The sequence below is a fragment of the Sorghum bicolor genome, chromosome 2, assembly GCF_000003195.3.
Source record: "Sorghum bicolor cultivar BTx623 chromosome 2, Sorghum_bicolor_NCBIv3, whole genome shotgun sequence".
NCBI lineage: Eukaryota > Viridiplantae > Streptophyta > Magnoliopsida > Poales > Poaceae > Sorghum > Sorghum bicolor.
This window is the reverse complement of record NC_012871.2, coordinates 67469737-67494964: the sequence shown is the minus strand read 5'-3', so window position 1 is coordinate 67494964 and position 25228 is coordinate 67469737. Positions and strand designations below refer to the sequence as shown.

Here is a 25228-nt window from a genome sequence, read left to right as displayed (position 1 = left end):
AGGGCAGTCTTCGACACTGTCTTCCTCCTCATCGCTTGGAACACGTGGAAGCACAGGAATCGGATCGTGTTCGAGCCGGGAACGTCGCCGAATCTCGTTCAGGCCAAGGCGGACTCCATGCGTGAGGCTGTCGATTGGAAGGAAGCCGGCTATTTCGGTCCGCAGGAGCAGGCCTTCCCCTGGTCGCATGCGAACTACCCTGTGTTTCAGTAGAGGTTTCTGGGTTTAGTTTCACTGGTTGCCGATAGGCTTCTCGCTTGTCCGGCGGTTTTTTTCTTTTTTGCCTTGCTTGTAACATGTTGTTACCTTCCTCTTAATGAAATACGGGTTAATCACCCGATCATGAAAAAAAAAAGGATTTAATGACATGAGCAGAACCAAGAACTCGATCTGTGGGGGCGGTGACAATTTAGGCCTTGTTTGGATGTAGTCGGATTCGCATCAATCCACATGTGTTGGGGTGGATTGGAGTGGAACTTGAACTAAATTCCACCCTAATCCACTTCAACACATGTGGATTGAGGTGAATCCGACAACATCCAAACAAGGCCTTAGAGTAATGGAGTTAGGTTTCTGGGCACCCAAAGCTGGTAACACAATAACACCAGAGCAAGCTAGTAACATACCAACACCAGAGCAACACATGCCGAGCGCAGAATGGACGGAGAACCAGTGGCAACTAGCATACCAGAGGAACAGAGGATGATGCCTTCAGGTTGCTTTGCAGGGTGTTTTTTTTTCCCTGGTGCAGCGCAGTGCAGGCCAGACCACCAGACGGTGAACGATACAATATATCTCACCCATTCTGAATTACTGGAATCTGGAAACACTGATGCAGCATAGGCCTCTACAAACATACAACCCGTTCCAGTGTACTGAAAAGAACACGGCAGCTGTGTTGCGGGATGTCATCCTTCTCCAGATGTCAGAACACACTGAAATCTTTCACTAGGGCAACGCGTCGTCTATCCAGGAGGCAAAAGGACTAGCAGTAGAACATGGATCTCTTCAGCTCATCTTTTATCACTGGAAGTTGCTTCGGACCACTGCCGGAGCTTGACGCTGATGCCGTGTCAGAGCCTTGGGCGAGGTAGACACGGGCACGCTGTGTGAGCTTCTGGGCGTAGTATGCAGGAGGAACTGCCAGTACAAACAATCAGCACAGCATCACGTTAACATTTTCTACCATGCAAGATTAAGGCAGTCACATTTATATTTCTATTGCTGATAGCCTGATACAGATATCCTTGTGCGGTCGTGCTTCGATCTGGATCTGTGCATGGATGTAGAATGCTACAAATTCAACCAGAATTGTCCAGTTTTATGAAGTACACAAGTGGAGTCTGGATGTTAATTTCACTGATACCATGCTTAATCAAGAAAATATGAGGAAAGTTTGTTTAAACTAAATTATCGGAGAAAACAGAGAAGAATGGCATAGCAATTGAACACGGACCGAGTGCCGCTTGCATAACTGACAAGAGACAAAAACAGGACAAACTGTCAGACACCTAGACAGCACAAACCCCAAAAAAAAGCAAGGAAGAGCATGCTTACACGTAGCAAAGGTTATTTGTGAGAACCTGCAGATCGTCTCCGTTGAAGTTGTTGTCATCTCGCAGCACAAGGTATTGCACAGGACGCCTTGCCCCCTGCATTGCCATAATCATTAAATCTTCTTTAGGATACATACAAATTGGACAGAAGACAGTCCAAGGTATCTGTGATCTTGTGAACATCTTACTTTGATCTCAGCATGGCTGCAAAGGAAGAAATCAAATTCTGCTGGGTGACAGATCTCGCTATCAACCACTGTGCCTACAATTTGTTCAGAAACATGTGAATAATAAGATGGCTTATGAAACAGGATACCATAAATTGGCTGTTGTAAATAAGCTTGTGGTTCTAAGTTCTAACCAGGCTCGACAATTTTCTTCGTAGCAGAACTGTGCTTATACTTGTTGTCCATGGGAAACAGCCTTAGCCTATGCTTCTTCTGCACCACAATGAAGGTGATTCGTGGCTTCTCATTATCATACAGTGCTTTCCAAGCCTGAAGAAACAATTATTATTACCAAATGTTCTAATCAAATATGATAATGGAAAGCACTATTTGCTCTCAAATCAGTTTACCTTTTCTATCGCTGGGATTTCTTTCTCCACAACTTGTTTGAACTGACCGTTACTTATGCCATTCCTAGCAACCAAATACAATACAAAATAACATAGAGAGAAAAGCAGTCTACTGTTATTTTCATAAATTTTCATGGGGATCAAAAGAGTGCATCACAGAACAGATGAAAGATAAGAACCTGTAGAATATCAGCTGCTGGGGCTTCTTGTTGGACTCCTTTTCAAATGCATGAAGGAGGTCCCTTCAAAATTCCAATAAACTAAAATTCAACCAAATGTGGTGGCATGCATGTTTCAAATAGTTACATAGGTTGAAGGACGTACTTGACAATGTCTTCAAGGCCATTGATGATCTCTTCACAGTGACCTTGTGCACGAACAACTTCATTATACTTAGACACCTCATCCCAGTCTTGAGATGCAACGACCTAAACAGAACCTCAGGCAGCATCTGTTACTCTGTTAGTTTAATGAGATGAAAATGACCAAGGTACTATCCATTTACCAAACAAAAGTAAACCTTACCGAAGCAATAGAAGGGGCAGCAGAATCATCTTTAGCAGAAGGATGAGAAACATGAGCACCAAATATAATCGTCGGCTTGTTGAAACAACCGGCAAATTCTTCCGTACGTCATCAAATACAGAGTTCCTTCCTCCAACCTGTCAAGATGGTGAATATAGTGTTGAACAACAAGTTTTTGAAACACTAGATGAAGCGAAGCTGAGGTTTACCTTGGCATTGATCTTAATAGCCATATTTGCCAATATCTGATTACTTTTCGTGAAGACATTTGACCTTCAACAACACTGTGACACAAGACCGATATCTGTCTCACAGATCCTTTTAATATTTCCTATGGATAGAAGTACTTCCAGGCATGACATATATGTAACAGAAGTGAAGAAACTATGTATCCCGTCATAAACACTACACTACCATATAAACTGTCATTTTCATCTGGCAGAATAGCAAGCAGTAAGTCAATCTTCTGATCTCTCAGCTTGTTCTGTGCTTCCTGATAGCATATACGAATATCATGTTCAACTTGATCTGGGTGTGCAGTGAATATTGGGAGCTTCAAATTGGCAAAGTCCTGAAATTAAAGTGAATGCACTTGCAGATGTATACCCGGCTCTCTTCAGTCATTGCAAGCTTCAGTCGGCCTCAGTCAAGGAAATCGTCGATGTTGGCATTCAAAACACTCTGGTTCTTAGGCTCTCACTGGCTGCTCAACAAGAACTGTGGGATGCTCAGGAAGCAATAACCAACCTTCACCTCTCAGACCAAAGTGATTCAAGGAAATCGGTGTTCGCAAGACAAGACTGCAGCCTGGACAGCGGTGCCATTTACAAGATGATCAAGGCAAAAACTCAACCTTCTAGCCCCAAGGCACAATTCATCTGGGAATCATATGCGCCCCCACGCGTCCAACTCTTCATGTGGCTGTTAACTAGGGGCAGGATCCAATGCAGAACGGTTCTCTTCTCCAAAACCATGGTCGATGACCCAACTTGTGAAATTTGCCGGGCTTCTGAAGAATCTGCAGACCACATCGTTTGTGGGTGCAACCTCGCTGGTCAGCTGTGGCAGAAGCTGCAGATTCAAGTCAACCCGGGGGATCTGGACATCATTCACTCATGGTCACCCCCAACAAACATCCCGCGCGAGGCATTCTCCACCTTCCTGGCAATGTGCTGCTGGCAACTCTGGAAAGCAAGAAACGCTCTCATCTTCAGAAGTGAAGCTACCAGCGTACAAGCATTACTCCTACAATGCAAAATCACCGCTACGCAATGGGCCTTCAGACTTCCGGCAACCAAGAGTCATATCGCACAGGCTTGGGTACTCGCCTTCCAGCAGGCGAGGCAGGGTGAAGGATAACTGTCTTCATATAGCCCCAACGATGTATGTTCCAACTTCTTTGCTAGTGAACCTAGAGTACACCTGTCCAGGTGCACCATGTAAAAAGATCTATGTAAACTAAATTATAGCCGTTTTGGGCTGAGTGAAATACAAAAACCAGGTGGGGAGCGACTCCCCCCCGTTGACCGTCAAAAAAAAATGGTAGACAAGACAGTTTGGACCTAGAGACAGTGAAAAAGGACGATGAAAAAGCATATTACCACTCAATGCGAGACATTTCAACCAACTAAAAGCAAAACTCCTCAATAGCTTTCTTGGATAAATCTTCACAAAAATTAACACATGCCCAGTTGCTGATTTTGGCACCATTTATTACTTTCTGCAAACAATCCAAATAGAATATGCAAGCAATGGTTACAGATTAAGAATAAATATATGTACAATCTAAATCCGTGGAAACTAAAGAATTTTTTTTATGGATTCATTACTTCTCTAAAGAAGTAAATGACAGTATGACAGTTCTGGAAAAGGTTCTTAAAATAGATCTTCATTGAACCTCTAACCTTAGGATTGGTTTAGCAGCTCATGACATACATTGTCTTTCATATTCCAGTACCCATTCATTGGAAACCACGTTTTCTGAGATCCAGAATCATGATACTTATGCTACAACGATAACAAAAGGCGAGCACATAAGGCAATCACAAACTGCATTTGAACTAAAACTACATCAGAACTCATGGAAGTAGGAGTACATTTGGAGGCAGCAGAACTGTAGCATCAACTGTAGTAAGATTGTCATCAAATTCTATGCCAAATTCATTTGCACGTTTAGTGTGCTTGCAGTCAACAACTTAAGACGAGTGGAAGTTATGTTAGACAAAACTTAAAGATAGTTTTTATCAGTTTACAGCTAACACAATATTACACAAAATGCAGTGAGATCATGAACCTGACGACTTGATTGCTCCTATTCAGGCTGGACGGAGGCTGACTTCCTTAGAGTAGATACCTGACTGCCTTCCAGCTTTTTCTGATAACACTGCCTGGGAACTATCTTGCAAACCTTAAATTCAAATTGACATTCAGAAATAGCAGCAGAATCTATGGAAGAGTAAGGAATATAAAAGCATAATATATCATGTTGAAGTTGGGAAGTCCATAATTACCAACCTCTATAGGAAGATAAATTGGCTTCTGCTCACTGCCAACATGGATGCATGGGAGAGATTTGTATTTCTGGTCCAGGCTGTACCTTTCTTTGAAGTGATCAATGACAGTCTTTGTAGCTCCACTCGGTGATTCAAAACTGATATTTTAAAGATCCAAGAAACATTTTATTAGAAGTGCTGAAAGCAGAATTTGATGGCACCATATAATTCAGAAATAGTGCCTAAGTTGAACATAAATGCAAAGTAGAGCAATCCTACCTCAAATCATTAGTAGGCTTCACTGACAAGCCAGTAATTCTGTACCTACGGCGGTTATTACCTCTGTGTGTGACTTCAATCTTCACACCCCTGAGGGCCTTCAAGAGCTGAATTGAGAAAACAACATCATACATCTGAAGTTCTTTTGCACATTGCATTTTGTATCAAGGCAGGAGAAAAGCGTGGATACCTTATCATACTCAGGTTCTGTCATGTACGGTAATACGTACAGCAGACGTCGTCGGGCTCGGGACGTTAGGCGCGCGGCTGAGCGCGTCGAGGGCGCGGCCCAGGAGTCCCAGGAGCTGTCCAGGGGCTAACACAGGCCCAGTTATCTTTAATTATCTTTGTACTAGCAATTTATATTAGTCCCAAATAGGATATTTAGCAAAAAGGAGCAAGGTAGAAGGGACATAAATATCTGTAGACTCTATTGATATAAGCAAGCAATAACAATTATTTCCTGTCTCCTTTCTAAAACCTAAGCCTACGGTAGAGGGGTATAACCTCATCGGAGAAGACGGCCGACGGCTACGAGCTTCGTAGCCGCGGTCCTGCCAGTCAAGGGCTTGACGCTCTTGACAGGTTCAGTCAAGTTCCTATCCATGATATCTATCTTTAGGGTCTTCTGAACGAAGTCAATCAGCAGCAAGGGTTGAACGAAAACTGATGAGGACACGTCTACAATGGAAAGTTACAGCACCTTACAAATTTATCAAAGACACAAGCTCTGAACTGCAATATTACTAGTAGCCATATAGAAGTGCAACCCAAAGTTTTTCTTTAAAGCAATCAAATGAAAGAACAGCGTCAAAATGATCTGAAATAGATACGATTCCACTCTACGGACCACATAAATGAATTTACACAAGTACATATTTTATCCAAATTTCCCCTATCTGGCTAGTTCTGCTATCCAAACATCCTATGCCGTACTGTACATAACTGAAAAGGAAAATGGAAAACCCGCATTCAGAATTGAACTGATATTGACCTGCAATCAGAGACAAGCCGTCCTGTGTTGACCTGATGCTCTGATAGAGCGCCTTCCATGCCTCAACACCCAGTGTATGATCATTGGTGCCAATCGGGACGCATCTGTTCAGAGCCCAGACGAAGAACATTTATCATCCCAAATCATGAACACAGTGAGATACTCAGAGACGGTGAATGTTTCGTCAATTACTGTCTTGCGTTCGTTGAAGAGAACGTCATCCAGCACGGTCTCGAGGACCTGCAGCGCCTGCGCGGGGATGTCAGTGGAGTAGCCCGCCAACAGCATCCTCTCAGCTGCAGCAGGCTGATCGCTGTGGCATGATTGATCACCACCTTGTACTTCCTGTCCATCCTGCACAATTCGTCGAGCAATTGTATCGCATATTCGCATCTCCGAAGCGGACAACAAGGGAGAAGCAGAGTTTACATACCTTTTGTCGCCGCCTGCAGAGAGGGTGACCTGGAACTCCTTGTGCCCAACGGCAGGGCGCCCTCGGTGAAGAGCAAGTCACGACCGTCGTACGCGGGGAAGCGGCCGCCGAGCTCCGTGTGCTGGTTCTCGGACACCAACTTCGTCATGACCTCCGTGTACGCGCCCTTAGTCGTCGGCTCCGGCGAAATGGTCACCTACAACGAAACGAACCACCACAAACACGGGAACCCACGGACCATGGCAATGGCGCTAGGTCAGATCAGATCAAAGCCAACAGCGAGCGAAGAGTGAACGAGAGAGAGTGGGCACTTACGTTGCACTGGTGCAGGGAGTCCCTGCCAGGGACTTCAGGTCCCGACGACGCACGGCGTCCCCGCGGCGCCGTACCCTGGGCGCGCCGGGAACACGGGCTCGGCGCGGCGGACGTGGATGCCGAGCACCTCGAACTCCTTCCACAGCAGCGCGGCGGGCTGCTCCGCGAGGGGTGGCCCGGCTTGGTTCAGATCGGCGGGCTGGCTCTGGCCGACGCGCAAGTGCTCAACGTAGTCGTGCCCGTTGCGCCGGTTCCCCGCTTCAGCGCCGCTCGGGTTCGCCTCGTCTCGCCCGCTGCCGCTGGAGCCCCGCGCCTGATCGACCCGCGGGTTGGCTTGGCGGCCACCGCGGCGCCCTCTGCTACGGTGAATCCTCGCCATGGGCGCAACTGCCCTCCCTCGCGCGCACGCAGGACTGCAGGAGTTCAGCACGGCGTGCACCCGGTTTATATAGAGCTAGTGTCATCCCACGGTAACTTTCCCAAAAACGTAATGTAATTTTTCTTTTTCACTGTAGTACTTATTTTTTAAAAAAAAAAATTGGATGTGAGTTGCCCTCCTTTGATCCCCAGTAGTCTACGAAACGGTGAAAATAGACACGTCATCCTAGGAAATTAACTTCCTAGGAAATTAACTTCCTTCTTCCAACGGAGAGGAGAGGTGTGCTACCGCTCGTTTAGCTGATAAACTATGACAGAAAGTATTATTTATTGATTTATTATAAAAGAAAAACATCGTACTTAAAAAAATAGACACGTCACCCTAGGGAATAATTTTCGAAAAGACGAAACCGTCTTTTCAAAAAATATTTTGACTCTTAAAAATTACCAGAGGAGATCGACACCGAGTTAAAAGCACCCCAAGGCCCTCTTGCCTAGGTTGACTTTTGCTTTTTTATACTAGAGATGACGAAACCGATTCAATTCACATGGAATTAGATCCAAATGTTACCTTTTATATGTTTTAATTTAAATGCAAATACGAATATAGATCTTTCCAAATATTACCTTTTATATGTTTTAATTTAAATGCAAATACAAATATAGATCTTTTCGAATACGAATGGATATCTCGGATTTGGATTTCTATTCGGTATTTACTCAATTCAACTCAAAGTACATATACATGAAAAAAAAATTTAACTACTAAATTCGTCAATAACAAAAGTAAAGTAAAAACAAGGTACACTTCTAAGAATCTCCAAAATCAAAGTGAACTAAATTATAATAGATAGTATTTAATAAAATAATAGGTTGAGTGAGGAATTTAAATAAGAATGGTGGGCAACAAATAATTATTTAAATAAGGATGGTGGTACAATGAGGCAGCAGGAGCAGGCCATTGATGGCGGCATGGATGATGACGAGGATGACGCCGATGAAGGTGTCGAGGCAGAGTTCACCAACGGCTATCCTATGGTTAGGGAAGGGCAAGGTCGAGGAGGTGACAACAGGAGGTGGGTGGGCGGCGAGGCTATATGAGCCGCGTGGTCACAGGTGGTGGATGCGCGAGGAGGGGAGGCCAGTGACGGAGGGGTATGCGCGGTGGAGCAGATGCCGCGAGGGTGGGGGCATCGTGGCAGAGAAGAAGATGGGTTGAGCCATCACGCGATAACTTCGTTCATCCTTTAGTGAGGCATACTCTCTTCATTCTTAAATATCTATTTCGTTGGCGGATTAGACTTAGGAATCGATGTAAATGGCAAAAGACCTAAATACCCCGACATAGCAATGATTTTTATCTTCTACATATTTGGATGAATATGCCATCAGTACCGTATTTTGTACGTGAATATCACCATTTTTTACATTAAATAAATCACTGTTCACAGCCACTTTTTACGGTCGCGCATGAGTGCGTTGTTTTGCCTTGAATAAATCAAAGAGAGGACACCAAAACATGCATTTTACTTGGTGGCAAAGACCACTTAACGCGAAAATAAAACCTCACTCCATTTTTACACAGACGAAGCAAACTAAATTTTGAAACTAGCACCATTTCTCTAACACATGTGGCAATAAAAGCGTGACACATCGAGGTTGTTTGCAAACGAGGCTGAAGGGATAACTAGCGAGGTTGAGGATGAGGCTGCAATTTTCTTTTTACGAAAAAAATGGATGTACGTGGTGAAGCGAGGCCTCGAGAAGGGGGGATATGATCCTCCTCGGCAGCGCAGCTACACGTGGAACCCACGTTAGCAACGATAGTTATTTCGGAACATCGTCTTACTATTGAGAAGGGACCCACATTTCGGAACCTCTAGTGATATATTTAGAAGGGACGGAGGAAGTAAGCAAGATATCATAGTCAATTGCTAAGGATGAATCGTCTTTAAGGTCACTTTAGATTTGTCTTAACTTAAACTTCTAATTTTGTCATTTAAAAAAAAACATATGGCAATATGGTTTTAAAATAATTATGTTATCAGGATATATATTTCATAAAAAAATAATGATACAGGGACTATATTGGTGGATTTTACCATCTAATTGGTCAGAAATTTAATTTAGGACAAAGCTAAAATGGTCTACAATTTTGAATATAGGAAGCAATGGATGAAACGAATCAGCCATATTTTTATCTATTGCAGCACCATCAGAGAACTTATATCTAAAGCTGACTCCTACGGAAATATTGGGACTCTCGTGCAATATGCAATACTCACTCCATTCTTCTAAATTATAAGAGTTTGGCTTTCTAGATACATTGTTTTTGCTATGTATATATACATGCACTATATCTAAGTGCATAGCAAAAGTCATGAATCCATAACAACCAAAACATCTCACCACAAACTAACACAAAGCAGTCACTGCAATTATAACGGTACTTGTTCAGGAACAGCGAACAGAAAAATGCATCCAAGTGCAGACGTTATTATCCATTTAAGGATCAGAGAACAGAAAAAAGCATCCTAGTGCAGACGTTATTATCCAAGTCTCCTTCAGAGCAGTCAAGGGACTTGAGACTTCAGTAGCAAAGCCTTGTTCAGGAGGTTTTCAGTGGTCACGGACTAGCAGTAGAACATGAGCCTTTTCAGTTCACCCTTGATCTCCGGAAGTGGCTTCAGGCCAGGACCAGCAGTAGCAGGAGGAGCAGATGAACCAAAAGAGCCGACACTTGTCGCCGTATCATAGCCTTGGTTGATGTAGAAGCGGGCACGGAACGCTAGCTTGTGGGCGTAGTATGCGGGAGGAGCTGTCAATTCAAGAAGGGTTATTTCTTAAGTTTTTCCCTTTTTACATTCATAAATTAATTTATGTTATTTATGTTGAACAGAAATCAGCAGTTTTATTAAATTAAATACAAAAATCCATAGCAATGCTTTGCACTGGAAAATACATAAAGTTCTCAGACACACGAGAGGACATACCGATTGAAACAGAGCGAGTGCAGCTTGAATACCTGAAAGAAAATACAAGACAGACCCGTCAGACAAATGAGTTGAGCAAAAAACAAGAAGGCAGGGAAGGGCATGCTTACAAGTAACATAAGTTATATGTGAGAGACTGCAGAGCATCTGCAGTGAACTTATTGTCATCTCGCAGCACATGGTAATGCGTAGGACGGCTTGTTCCCTGCAATTTCATAAGCAGCTAATCTTCAGATGCATTTGAAAAAAAATGTCTAAATTTAGTTGCAACATGCTACACACATACCTTGATACCAGCATGGCTGCACAGGAAGAAATCAAATTCTGTTGGGTGGCAGATACTCTTATCAACTACAGTGCCTGCAAATTCCAGAAACATTTGAGCAAAATCTTGTTAAAAAAACACACTCAAAAACAGCAGCAAACACGCCTGTACTCCTAACCAGGTAGAATATTTCCACTCCTGTCTGTCCATTGGCGATCATTTGGGAAGAGCCTTGTGTGGTGCCTCTTCTGCACCACTATGAAGGTGATCTTTGGCTTCTCATTGTAAAGAGCTTTCCATGCCTGAAGGAGTGGTAGGTATTAAGTATGAACGTTGTAATTGTAACTGAGGGAACACTTGACGTGCCATTCTCTCAAATTGTTTTTACCTTCTCTATCTCTGGGATTTCTTGTTCCAGCACTTGTTTGAATTGGCCCTCACTTACGCCATCCCTAACGGTGGAAGAGGGAGTGGGTTTGTCAATTTCCATGTCATATCACATATCAGTCAGAAAAGCAACAGGAAGATACTTAAGTTACTAACCTGTAGAAGATCAGCTGCTTGGGCCTCTGCTTAGACCGTTCCTGAAATGCAAGTAGGAGTTCCCTGCAAATATTTTGTAAGTTAAGGAACTCTCAATCGAGTGTAAACTCTCAATGGGGTGACATTTAAATTTCAGAGATCACGATGATCGTACTTGACAATGTCTTCCAGGCCATCGATGAGCTCTTTACGGTGACCTTGTGCACGGGCAATGCCATTATAGTTAGCCACCGTGGGCCAGTCTTGGGAGGCAACAACCTAACATGGAACCAGGCAGAAAGTGTTATTGTAATGAGATGATACTATCCCTATTGTAAACAGAAAAGAGCTTACAGAAGCAATGGAAGGGGCAGTATCATCCAGAGCAGCAGGGTGAGTGACATCGGCACCAAATATAATTGTTGGTTCAATCGAAACAACCGGTAAGCTTTCTTTGGGATTAGCAAATTCTAAGTTCCTTCCTCCAAACTGCAGAGAGCGAATATACTAGTATCATGTTGCTCAACAAATTTTTGTGAAGAGATCTAGTTGAGATTAACCTTGGCATTGATCTTAATAGCAACATTAGCAAAGTATGGAGGACCTGCACTTCTAACATTTTTATCCAGGCAACACTGCGACATGATACCAATCTCTGTCTCGCAGATCCTTTTGAAATTACCTGTTGCTCAGAGTAGTCAGGCATGACAAATATGTGATAATCAGGGAAGAAACAAAGTATGCTGTAAGAAATATTACCATATAAGTTGCCGTTTTTCTCTGGCAGTATAGCAAGCAAAAGATCTATCTTTTGCACTCTTAGCCTGTTCCCAGCATCGTGACATAGCTTATGAAGATCAGTTTCAACTTGTTCAGGACGAACAGCGTATATTGGAATTCTCAAGTTATCCATGTCCTGAAACCAGAGTGCAATGATAAACTGGGAGTCATGCAAGAATGTTCTTTGATGATAAGGCAATCAAAGGCATAACGTAAATGTAGATTACCACTCCAGTAGTACGAGACCACTTAACCAGATCAGAACAGAATTTACCAACAACATCTCTAGGTAAATTATGACAAAAGTTAACGCAGGCCCAGTTGCCCACCCTTGCACCATGTACTACTTGCTGCACATAACAAAATAGAATGTGAAGACGTTGAAAAAAAAATAGTAACATATATTTACCATCACAGATTCCATTATTCCAGTACAAGAAATAGGAGCACTTCAGTGAATATGTAGTGAGAACAAAATAGATTCCAGTGCTATCCTATTGGAGTAATGACAGTATATAGAGAGAACAAAACTCGAGAAACCAGTCAAACTTAACCTATAAATTTATGTTGACCGCACATTGAATTGGATAAGGTTTTTAAAATGTCATCTACTGTTGCTGCAATGTCAATGGTTGTTCAAATGCTCATGACATACCTTTTTAATCATGTTCCACTGCCCATCCTTTGGACAACACAAACTTTCAGATCCAGTGCCACGGTACTTCAGCTAAAGAACCAAAAATGGAACATGGTTATAATATAAAATGCACCAAATTTGCAAAAAAAACAAAACAAAACTGCATGACACATGGAAGAAGGATTACAGTGGGGGCTGGCAGAACTCTAGCATTAACTGAAGTAGGATGATAGTCAACCTCCAGACCGAATTCACTTGCACGTTCAGTTCTATTGTAGTCATTTTGCTCAACAACCTAAGAAAAAGGGATTTAGAGAAATTTAAGTTTGTTTACCCACAGTTTAAATCAGATAAAACAGAAAAAGAAATCAGAAATAGCAAGAACCTGACGAATGTTGTTCTCACGGTCAGATGGGCGCAGGCAGGTTGAGTCCATTAGATTAAGGACTTGTTGGCCATCCAACTTCTTCCGGTATTGCTGTCCAGCTACTATCTTGCAAACCTGAAATCCAAATGGAAATTAAGAAACAAGAGTAGACAATATAGAAGGGAAAGAGTGCTTAAGCATAGGCCACAGTTTAAGTTCATAGTTAGTAACCTCCATAGGGAGGTAGTTCGGCCTCTCATCACTGCCAACTTGGAGGCATGGGAGAGAATCGTAGTGCATTTCCAGATTGTATGCCTCTCTGAAGTAATCTGCGACAGACTTCTGAACTCCAGCGGACGATTCAAAGCTGTTGATTTGAAGAAAAAGTATATCAAAATAAACGCTAACATCGAGAAGTTTGATCCCTGCATTTCTGAACTAGGGAGACAAGGATGTTCTCTTCAACATATAGAGGAAAAGGAGTGAGGTCCTACAACTGTAAAGAAGGAGGACTCGTTGTCAGGCTGGCAATCCGGTACTTCCGGCGTGCATCTCCTCGGTGTGTGACTTCAATCCTCACACCCCTGAGGGCTTTCTTGAGCTGCAAATTCAGAAGAGCCAAATCCATCTCAATGCACAATGCTCTTTGTGGCTTAGAAATTGGGGAAAAAACAAAAAAACGTACCTTGACAAGCTCCATGGGAGTAATATTTCTAATGGTCCTGCTATCTTTGTTCAGAATCTCCATCACAAATTCAATCAGTGGCATGGGTCGAACAAAAGCTGTTGAAGACATGTCTGCAATGGGAATATGCAGCCGTCAGACATCTTAAGGAAACATACAAAAATTTGAACTGGAATGTGAAAGACTCCTTTCGATTGAAACACAAAAGTACAGACGTTCCAATTGATCTCACTATCTGTCAACCAGCCATATGAAATCAAATTGCACAGTGCGGATCATTTCTACCATATAAGCACCCCAGACGTGTTTTCTCAAGATATCACAGAAAACTTAGACAGATCATAAGAATTCCAATGTACAAGTGAAATCATACCTACGACCACAGACAGGCCCTTCTGTGTCGGCCTGATGCTCTGATAGAAACCATTCCATCCCTCCACACCCAGGCCAAGATTCTTGGGTCCTGGCTTTACAAGTGGTGAGAAGAAGGACCGGCCAACTGCAACGTACCTGTGCATTGTCAAAATAACAAAATGAAAACGTTGTCATCTCTAATCGAGAACGTTGAGAGGTGTAAAATAAACCCAAGCCAAGTACTTACTCCATGGAGTTGCGTTCGTTGAGCACAATGTCACGCAGCACAATGTCGAGCACCTGCAGCGCCTGCATGGGGATGTCCGTAGGGTAGCCTGCCATGAGCATGAACAGCTGGTGCAGGCTGACCGCCGTGGCATGCTTGATGACCACCTTGTACCTCCTCTCCACCCTGCCAGGCAAAGTGACCACGAATTCCTTGCTTTTGAAGGGCAGCTCGCCGGCGGTGAACAGTGACTTCTTGCCATCGTATGCGGGTAGGCGGCCGCCAAGCTCGGTCTGCCTGTTCTCTGAAACCAGCTTCGACATGACTTGCCTGTACACGCCCTTTAGCGTCGTCTCTGGGGAAATGGTCACCTGCAGAAACACACAAACCACCATAGCAACGGTGAGAAACGGTGATCAGATCGCTGAACGCGCCATGATCGATTGACAACGCGGCGCGGTGAGCGGTCTTACGTCGTAGTGGTGCAGGCCCTTGTCGACGAGGCCGACGAAGAAGTGGTTGGCCCTGACGACGCACGGCGTCCCCATGGCGCCGAAGCCCGGGCGCGCTGGGAACATGGGCGCGTCGCGGTAGATGTCCATCGTCTTGAACTTCTCCCTAAGCGCGGCCGCGTCGGCCGCGTAGCGATCCGCGAGCGGCGGACCGGCTTGGCGCAGATCAGGTCGTGGAGGTTGCAGACCTCCAAACCCACGATCGCGGCCGTAGTCGCTGCCTCCCTGTCCCTGGTAGCCGCGGCCACCTCGGCCCCCGCCACGGCCGTCGTTGTAGCCGCCACCACCACCTCGACCACCGCCCTGGTAGCCGCCACCACCTCGGCCACCGCCGTGCCCTTCATAGTAGCCGCCGCCACCTCGTCCCCCGCCACGTCCTTCCTGGTAACCGCCGCCGCCGCCTCGGCCCCCGCGGCCCCCTTCCTGGTATCCGCCGCCGCCGCCTCGGCCCCCGCCACGCGCTTCCTGGTACCCGCCGCCGCGGCCGTCGAAGCCACGACCACCGCCCCTGCCGCCGCCACCACGTCCGCCGCCACGGCCTCCGCTGTCGTCGCCGTAGTACTGGCCACCACGCCCGCCGTAGCCCCTGCCTCCCTGGCCCTGAGAGACGTTGTGGTTCGCCTGACCCCGGCCGCCACCGCCGCCAACCCGACCTCCTCCGCGCTGATGACTCGCCATGGCAGTTGCTCACGCCTCACGCCTCACGGCCCTGGGAAAGATCAAGCGCCCATGATCATCAGCTACTAGTACAACACAGTCGCAACTCGCACGAAATAAAAAGATGGAAAGGTGCTGGCGGGGAAATATGGAAACAAATCGCATTTCACCGTTCGACGTTAATATCCAAATCCAAGAAGAAATGTGAAAGAAGAGTCACATAATAAATTCCGTAAATGATTGTTAAACTTTAATTCCGGGAAGAAAGAACTGCGACAGCTTAAAGATTTTTTGTTGGATATAAAAAATATGGAGCACTGTTCCTCATCGAAAAAACCCCACGACTCCACGGAGCGGAACCAACAAAGAGCATGTGGTAGGCCAGAAAACCCCGTTCTCTTCGCACAGCAGTCTTATGGAAATCCATGGAAATCCTTAGATCAGAAGCTTCGAACACATAGGTAGGGAATCAAGAACCTCACCGATCCGATTCAAAGAAAAGAAACCGTGTGTCCACAAGAGCTTCTTCGGTAACAGAACAAAAAGCCAAAACAAGAAACAGAAGCAATCATGAAGAACTGACGGTGCGAGACGAAGCGAAAGAGCCAAGAAACAACCGGGCGGGGGCGATTCCCTTTTCTGATCGTCGTCAGACGAGACGAGGGAGACGAGAGGTCACCGTACGTAGACCGTAGTAGCTGGACCCCGTTTACCCAGCAGATCCCAAAACGAAACCGCGTCGCTCGAAAAGAGTTCACCGCGCGCGTTCGGGGAGAAAAAAAAAGGAAGAACGGAAAAGCTCCAAACAATCCAAGAAATCAAACGCACAATCGCAGATCTCAGAGAGAACAGGTGCGCAACAACGACCGGCGAACCTTTCTTTTGCGTTCAGGGACGACATACCTACCGGCGGGGAGATGCGAAGAAAGGAAATGGCCGCGGCAGCCTGCAGGGGGTGGGGAGAGGGAACGGCCGTCGGTCCGGCTGCCTCGCCGTTTTGTCGCGTGGTTCGCACTGCGAGCGCGCGCTGTGGACTGGTAGTACTGCGGCTCTGGTGCTGGAACAGGGGGGCCGAATATATAGGCGGCCGGGGGGAGGGAACGGGTCGTCAGCAAATCATCAGGGCTGGTGGGGGCCCACTGGGCCTTTCCGCTTCCGGCGCAGAGAGAAGAGGTTGGCGGTGGATGTGGTCCCCACCATCACACAACCGTCCCGTCTCCGTCTCCCACGAGCCACGAGCCACGGCTGGCCACGACCACGGAGGCCACGACCCGTTTTGGCTGCTCTATTTCCGTGGACAACAACGGTCATGGAATGACTCATTCTTTTTTTTTTCTTTTTTGCGACCTGGTCATGGAATGACTCCACAGTCTAGTAATTTTCGTTTCTGTAGTAAAATCCTAGAGATAATTGTTAGTCTTAATTTTTGGTAGAATATTATCATAGGGATTGGTTTTCCCTCTCTTTTTTTCCTTTTGAAAATTGCTCTGGTCTTATTGAGACAGAGCTCTCCAATAAGCTAAGTAAAAGACACCCCTTGGTAATTTTTTGGGTTTTTTTAGAAAAAAATTGATACTCTGGCAAAACAAATGGTGAGATGTGTTCTAACTTTCTGACCCTCTTTATGCGTACGACACAGTTGGTTGATTCGAAGCCTGATAGACAACTAACCTTATTGTTGGTTGATTCGAAGCCTGGTAGACAACTAATCTTACCAAATAGCGATTCAGACTATCTGATGACCCAAATCAATATCCTAGGATTTTTGCCTGGCAGACAAAGTTGCCTAACCGGACAACCAAACAACTCAGCGACCTTGGCTAGAGCCTTATTGCCTAACCAGGTCAATCAAATGTTAGTACATTTCTATGCGTTTGTGGTTGGCCTAGTTATCTATCTCCTGGTCAATTTATTGACAATCCGTTGGGGTGTTAGTGTTGGCTACAGTTAAGTACAGGTGGGCATAGGCATTGTGACAATAGGTGGCAGCATGTGACATGCTGGTGCAACCATTTGACCAGATCATGTCGACAAAATTGGTTAAAAGTGGTAGTTTTTTATTTTTTTTAAAAAAAGAAGAAGAATAGATTAAGGGTGGGTTGTTTTTTCTGAGGGAGTAAAAGTTTTTTTATGTCTCTAAAACCAGGTTTTTGGGTTAAAGTTTTAAAAGCCTCTTAGAGCTCCTTCTATAATCTAGTAAGTACTCCCTCTATTCCAATAAGTCGCTTTTAACTTTTTTGCTTCATCTATTTTGCTATGTATCTAAATGGAATAGAGGTAGTACAATTATTTGGTTGAGCAATATAGGTAACAAATATATCATGCTGCTCCATCTCTATGGACAACGACAATCTATGGAATGACTCCGCAGTCTAGTAGTTTTTCTTTCTATAATAATCCTAGGGATAACTATTATTCTTAATTTTTGGTAGGATATCATTAAAGGGGATTGGCTTTCACTCTTTTTTTCTTTTTGAAATTTTGTCTCGTCTCTCTGAGACCTCCATCTAAAAGACTTCCCACGACTATTTTTTCTAAAAAATGATACTCTGGTCAAACAAGCCGGTGAGACGCATTTCAACTTCCTTACCTCATTTGTGTGCATGACAAACCTATTTCATTCAAAGCTTGGTAGACAATTAATTTTATCAAATAGCGATCCTGACTATCCGGCGACCCAAATCAACATCTTAGGATTTTTACCTCGAAGGCAAAGTTACCTAATCGGCCAACCAAAGAACTTACGACCTTTCTTGTGCAAGTAATGAATTACTCATCTCGGGCCAGGTAGTTCACTAGAGCCTCATTGTCTAGCCAAGTTAATCAAATGTTAGCACATACCTACCCAGCATTTGTAGCTGGCTATGGTTGTCTGCCTCCTGATCAATTTATTGACAATCCGTTTCTGGTTAGGCTGTTACTACTGGCTACAGTTGACTAGACCCGGACGTAGGTCATGTGACAATGGGTGGCAGCATGTGACATAACAGTGCAATCTTTTAATCAGATCATATCGACAAAATTAGTTAAAAATGGTAGTTTTTTAAAAAAAGAAAGAAGATTAGATTATGGGTTATTTTGTGAGGGAGTAAAAGTTTTTTTATGCCTCCAAAATTAAACTAGGTTTTTGGGTCTAAGTGTTTAAGATGCTCTTAGAGCTCCTTCTATAATCTAATAAGTACTCTCTCCATTCCAAATTATAAGTTGTTTTGACTTTTTTCATCCATTTTGTTATGTATCTAAATGAAGCAAAGGAAGTACAATTATTTGGTTGAGCAATATAAGAGCAAGGCCCTATGGAATGACTCTGCAGTTTAGTAGTTTTCCTTTCTATAATAATCCTGGAGATAATTGTTACTCTTAATTTTTTTGTAGGATATCATCACAGGGGATTGGCTTTCGCTCTTTTTTCTTTTCAAAAAATGTTGTCGTCTCTTTGAGACAGAGCCCTAAGTAAAAGACTCCCCTTAGCTATTTTTTGGGGTTTTTTTTCGAAAAATGGTACTCTAGCCAAACAAGCTGGTGAGATGCGTTTCAACCTCCTTACCCCTTTGTGAGCACGACAAATCTGTTTTGTTTGAAGCTTGGTAGACAGCTAATCATATTAAATAGCAATCTAACTATCCCACGACCCAAATCAACATCCTAGGATTTTTTTTCCTAGCTGGCAAAGTTGCCTAACCGACCAACCAAACAACTCGCCGACCTTTCTCGTGCAAGTAATGAAGTATTCATCCCAAGCCAGGTAGTTCCCTAGAGCCTCGTTGCCTAATGTTAGCACATTTTAACACTAATAGGCATTTGTAGCTGGCTATGGTCAATTTATTGATAATCTGTTTCTGGTTGGGTTGTTACTGTTGGCTATAGTTGACTAAAGGCAGGCGTAGGCCAGGTGACAACGAGTGGCAGCATGTGATATGATGGTGTAACCTTTTGACCAGATCAGGTCAACAAAATTGTTTAAAAGTGGTAGTTTTTTTAAAAAAAAAAAAGGAAAGAAGAATATATTATGGGTTGTTTTTGTGAGGGAGCACAAGTTTTTTATGCCTCCAAATCTAGGTTTTTGGGTTAAAGTGTTTAAGAGCCACTTAGAGCTCCTTCTATAATCTAATAACTACTCCCCCATTCCAAATTATAAGTCACTTTTGACTTTTTTGGTTCATCCATTTTGCTATGTATCTAAATGGAACAGAAGAAGTATTGTTCAGTTGAGCGGTAATGGAGCACAAAGCCGCTTCAACAAACACATCATGCTGCTCCATCTCCATGGACAATGGCAATCTATAGAATGACTTTGCAGTTTAGTAGTTTTCCTTTCTATAATAATCCTAAACTCTAATTATTATTTTTAATTTTTAGTAGGATATCATCACAGGGGGGTTGGTTTTCGCTCTTTTTTTCTTTTTGAAAATTACCCTAGTCTCTCAGGGATAGAGCCCTCCAACTAGCCAAGTAAAAAGACTCCCCTTGGCTATTTTGGGTTTTTTTTTTAAAAAAAAAGTGACACTCTAGCCAAACAAGCTGGTGAGACGCGTTTCAACATCCTTACCCCTTTGTGCGCACATCAAACCTATTTCGTTCAAAGCTTGGTAGATAGGTAATCTTACCAAATAGCGACCCTAACTATTCGACGACCCAAATCAACATCCTAGGATTTTTGCCTGACAGGCAAAGCTGCCTAAGTGGCCAACCAAACAACTCGGCGACCTTTCTCTTACAAGTAATGAAGTAATCATACCGGGCGAGGTAGTTCCCTAGAGCCTTGTTGCCTATCCAGGTCAATCGAATGCTAGCACATTCCTACCCGAATATGTGTTTGTAGCTGGCCATGGTTTTCTGCCTCCTGGTCAATTTATTGACAATCCGTTTCTAGTTGGTCTGTTATTGCTAGCTACAGTTGACTAGAGGTGGGCATAGACCGCGTGACAATAGGTGGTAGTATGTGACATGACGCCTTTTGACCATATCATGTCAAGACAAAATTGGTTAAAAATGGTAGTTTTTTTAAAAAAAAAGGAGAATAGATTATGGGTTGTTTTTGAGAGGGAGTAAAAGTTTTTTATGCCTTCAAAACTAGGTTTTTGGTTCAAAGTGTTAAAGAGCTTCTTAGAGTTCTTTCTATAATCTAACTAGGAGGATTCTTCGCGCGTTGCCGCGGGTATGAAGGATGAATATAAATATATTCTCACTATAGTCTACTGAGTATAGTGAGTATGCCCCTTTTCTTCTTTCCCTTCAATAACAACTAGGTGAATTCCCCGCGCGTTGCTGCGGGATTTTCTTAAAAATAAATCATTATATACATAGCATTAGTATTCAATCTATTATGTATGTATACATATAAATTTGACTTGCATGTATTTTATTGTATTAGATCTAGTAAAAGATAATAGAACAAAAACTAATATTTGGTTACATTATAGAGGAATTAATTGGTGATGAAACAAATAGTGTAGTACATGACTTGTATGTTAATAGATTAAAGATTTGAAGTATTTCACATGATATAGATGACATGATCATTTTTTGTAATTAATATGGGATGACATGGACTTAGTGGAGAATGATGTAGACACCTTGTATGAAGAGATAGAATATTTAGTGGGTCACTTAGTGGAGAATGATGTAGACACCTTGTATAAAGAGAGAATTCATCTAGTGGAGTTTAACTTTATAAGAGTTATAGATTAGACTTTAGATATTCACAAACATGTTTACTCTTCTTATTTGTCACTATGGTTTGCGCGACGGTCAAACTTTCTTAAGTTTAATTAAATTTATAGAAAATATAAACAATATTTGTATCTAATGAAACTCAACCATTCATATCCCTCATAAAAATAGACTCATCAATCTATCTAATGATAGTAATTATGTGCTATAAGGCTAGTCTCAATGCATGTTTCATGAGAGTGTCATGCACATTAAATAGGGTGTCACATAAGTAAAACTGCTGACTTGGTAGGGTCACTAAATGAAGGAGTTTCATCAGATGAAAGAGGAGTTTCATCCCATGAAACTCATATGGCTCGGTTAACCATAAAACTATACATTGAGACTGGCCTAAGTATATACTTTTTCTATATATTTGGTCAAAGGTTAAATACGTTAAGCAAGTAGTTTCTCTCCTCCCTTGTGCTGTCCTGGTCAATGCAACTTTTGGTTTTTATCTCCCAGATTGGTTGTTTCATCTCATTCGTATATTTTTGTTCGTGCGGCATCATTTTGATTTCGTTCCCACATGTTGCAGGATCATTGAAGGGTCGAATATTTCCCCATCTTTTAAATTTCCCTTTAGGTCTTCCTATTCTTTCGTTAAGATTGAGGCCCTGCTTGGTTCCTCTTGCTAAATTTTAACCAGCTAAAATTATTTTAGCTACTCTTGGATGACTAGTAGGACTAAAGTATTTTAGCTTCTATTTGGTCATTGTGTTTAGAAGTTTAGCTACTAAAGTGACTAAAGTTTAGCTGACTAAAATTAGCAAGGGGAACCAAACAGGCCCTTAGGCTTCACAATGTTGTTATACTCCCCCTGAAAGCATAGAAAAAGTGGAGACAATGTAACGGCCAATTCTGAGCACAGCAGCAGCTGCAAGCTTGATCAAAACACACACTTTAACCGACTAAATGCCGACATGTTGTTGATTTGGAAGTACAAATACTGATCCAAGATCATCCTAGCCTATGGCAAGGTGTTAAAGGCAATCAGTCAGTTCATAAAGGCAGACACTCTACTACAAAATGGAGTACATGAATTGAGTCCTTGATTATTATTGCTGGTTTAGTTGCAAGGGAAGCTCGTTGACTAAACTTTCACAGTACGAAATACATTTCTTCAGAGTCTTCTTGTAGTTGCATCTCCACTGGACAGCTAGTTCCCATCTTTCCAGAGATCTCAGAAGTCGAACAGGGAGCTGATTATAACCAGAACAATCCAGCTCCACTCGATGGAACCGGAGGAACACAGAAAACTCCTGCTCAAAACCTGACTGCTTCACATCTGTTCTGCAGTTGCTACTGTTCTGTATTGTGCGTAAAAAGACAAGCAGACTCTCATCAAACTCTACCGTCGTAGGTAATTGTTGCAAAGTTCCTTCACATCTGCTGATTAACCATTTCATAATCCCCATCTCGTTTTCAGTCGAAAGCATTGATCCAGAGTAAATCTGATGACCGACAGCCTTTCTATGGTTTGTGGGAGTTGACCAAAGCCTTAATGCACATAACAGTGCAAATGAAGGGTGTCCGTTTGAATGAATATACATCGAATCTTTTGGCCAGGTTCCGCCTGAGCAAATATCCAAATCTAACTCGATGAAAGTTTTCTCATTAGGGTTCTCGCCCAAAAGAAAGCCATAGTGTTCAAGAAGTTCCAGGTTTGTGTATGTTCCATAACCTAGGAGGACCTGTAGAAAATGACATGTGTATAAAAAAATTGAGATGTCAAAGGAAAGTGACAAAATAATGTTATATTTGCAAAAGTAAGAACAACCTGCTCTCCCTGTTTATAATTTTTCCTTGCATACAAACAGTATGCATTAGAATCTTCGTATCCACCATCTGTTAATCTCTCAGATGAATTGATCATCTCATTTTTCTGCTGGTAATTCGTAAGTTCAGCTGTATCCTCTGCCTCCAATGAAGTATCATCATCAGGAGCAGCATAATTGAACAAATCACCCACAGGGCATAAGCAACCAGCTTCATCCCATGCAATATGCAATGTGCGAGAAGATACCTTAACATAGCCACATAGGAAAATCAAAACTTTAGAAAACAAACATGTAGAATATATATAAACTAAAGACTTGGGGCTAAACAACCTATATAAGATCTTGAGTCAGTATGGCTTTCACATGGCAACTAAACTAATAGACAAAGCTGGCACATGAAAAAAAGATATTGACACAAACCGAGAATAAAAATAACTATACCGTTGCAAATGCCCAGAGCCAGGATTTAAACATCAAAAGCTTAGGTTTAAATTCCAATTCTTTCATGAGTGGTGTCACATCTTCCCAGTCTGATTTTATGGCACTTTTAGCCTTTTGTGCAACCCAAATGGCATCATCAACCTGAGAACAACAAAAATGGTTGGGTGCTTTTGGAGTGTACAACAAAAGATGAATAATGGAGAAAATTGTTGACAGATCTACCGAGTTATACTTGAAGAGCTTCGACTTCAAAATCGTCAAAGGTAGCCAAGATAGTGTAGTAGCTGGGTAGCTGAGACAGGTAGGGGTACCAGACAGAATTTCTCCCTTTCCCCACTTCAGCCAATAAGCACACTATGAGTATCTGTACAATTACAAAGAGGAGGCCAGTAAGCATTTAAAGGGATGCTTAAGAGAATGTAACAAGTAAAAAGTGTTAAATGAAGAATGATTAATACTGGCACTTTGAAAGGAAAAACAGAAACACCAGTATTATTACCAGTCAGGAGAATCTTGCAATTTTCTAGTGAGTCTTATACCAATCAAGATAATTTGTGATTCGCTAGTGATAAAACCAGAATATTTTAATATGCATTTTGTTCGGTTACATAAGAAAAAGGGCCCCTATAAGTTTAGGCCTTCTTTAGTTCCCAAAAAAATTTGCTTTGGGCTACTGTAGCATTTTCGTTTTTATTTGGCAAATATTGTCTAATCATGGACTAACTAGGCTCAAAAGATTCATCTCGCGATTTACAGTCAAACTGGTGCAATTAGTTTTTGTTTTTGTCTATATTTAATGCTCCATAGCATACCAACTGTGTCCGAAGCAACAAACTTCATAGCACAACCACACTTTATATCCAAACTTACCCCAAATGCATGGTGGAGCAAATACTATCACCCATTTACCCTTACAATGCACTGCTGAATCCTAATAACCACTTGTCCCAAATCCTGGTAACGTCAAGGGCAGCTTTGACACGAGCATGTTCCATTTCCACCACATCTATTGATGCCTTGATGGTGGCTGTATTACCTGCACAGAGGAGAGGCGGGGCCTGTGGGCGCTGACGCAGGCGGCGATCCTGGGGTCGTCGGCCGTGACGCGGTCGCTTGTGAGCAGCGCGGCGCGGGGCGCGCGTAACACCAGCTCGCCGCGCCGCAGGTCGCGCGCCGCCGCGAGGCCCCTCCTGCGGTCAAAGCAAGGCAAATGCAGTGAGCCGAGCGTGGGAGACCCAGGACCGCGAGCGGATGGGGGGCGGGGCTTTACCCGCCGGCGTTGGGGAAGTCGGCGACGACGAGGGAGCGGCCGAGGCAGGACGGCGAAGAGGAGGTGGTGGTTCCAGAGGGCGACGAGGAAGGGAGCGACGGCGACGGCGACGGCGAGTCGGAGACGCCCAGCTCGGCCGCCCACTTGAGGAGCGCCTCCATCGGCGGCGGCCGCCTGGGGCCTGGGCCCTTGGTTTACGCCCACCCTGCAGCTGCGATTCGTCTTCACGATTCCGACAGCCATTTATATTTTTTTCGAAACAGCGGATCAGCTTTTATAAAAAAAAGTCAGTAAATAGTTTTTTTTTTAAGCTAAGCAAACAGGATCATAGATGCACGGAGACCAAAATAATTACTTAAAACTTCGTAGTCATAGAATCACCGTGAAGACGGTCCACCAAATCTTGTTAGAACAGGATCTCGTGACTTGCTAGGCAAAATTTTGCCTCCAATTAAAAAGTTTTCAGCATTTTGATGT

General features: G+C 43.3%; 2 protein-coding genes and 1 pseudogene across 3 annotated transcripts; all 3 read right to left on the bottom strand.

Moving 5' to 3' along the window:
* On the bottom strand, nucleotides 1351-7567 carry LOC8074222 (annotated as a pseudogene).
* Nucleotides 9821-16586, bottom strand: LOC8074221 (protein argonaute 18). 2 transcript variants are annotated; one of them, XM_002460632.2, is made up of 22 exons: nucleotides 16451-16586; nucleotides 14852-15599; nucleotides 14400-14749; nucleotides 14172-14308; nucleotides 13799-13911; nucleotides 13608-13714; nucleotides 13345-13480; nucleotides 13132-13248; nucleotides 12934-13041; nucleotides 12765-12836; nucleotides 12337-12459; nucleotides 12089-12245; nucleotides 11890-12011; nucleotides 11684-11818; nucleotides 11505-11608; nucleotides 11351-11413; nucleotides 11196-11259; nucleotides 10986-11109; nucleotides 10829-10902; nucleotides 10653-10747; nucleotides 10543-10574; nucleotides 9821-10367 (listed from the first exon to the last, which is right to left on the bottom strand). In XM_002460632.2, exons 2-22 carry the CDS (start codon nucleotides 15566-15568, stop codon nucleotides 10183-10185), a joined length of 3135 nt encoding a protein of 1044 aa, XP_002460677.1. In that variant the 5' UTR covers nucleotides 15569-15599; nucleotides 16451-16586; the 3' UTR covers nucleotides 9821-10182. The 2 variants fall into 2 exon arrangements, with proteins under 2 accessions (XP_002460677.1, XP_021308302.1); XM_021452627.1 differs by having other exon boundaries at nucleotides 16455-16586.
* On the bottom strand, nucleotides 22098-24976 carry LOC8074220 (protein SET DOMAIN GROUP 40). The gene is made up of 6 exons (XM_002460631.2): nucleotides 24752-24976; nucleotides 24518-24671; nucleotides 23714-23845; nucleotides 23482-23622; nucleotides 23040-23285; nucleotides 22098-22953 (listed from the first exon to the last, which is right to left on the bottom strand). Exons 1-6 carry the CDS (start codon nucleotides 24910-24912, stop codon nucleotides 22318-22320), a joined length of 1470 nt encoding a protein of 489 aa, XP_002460676.1. The 5' UTR covers nucleotides 24913-24976; the 3' UTR covers nucleotides 22098-22317.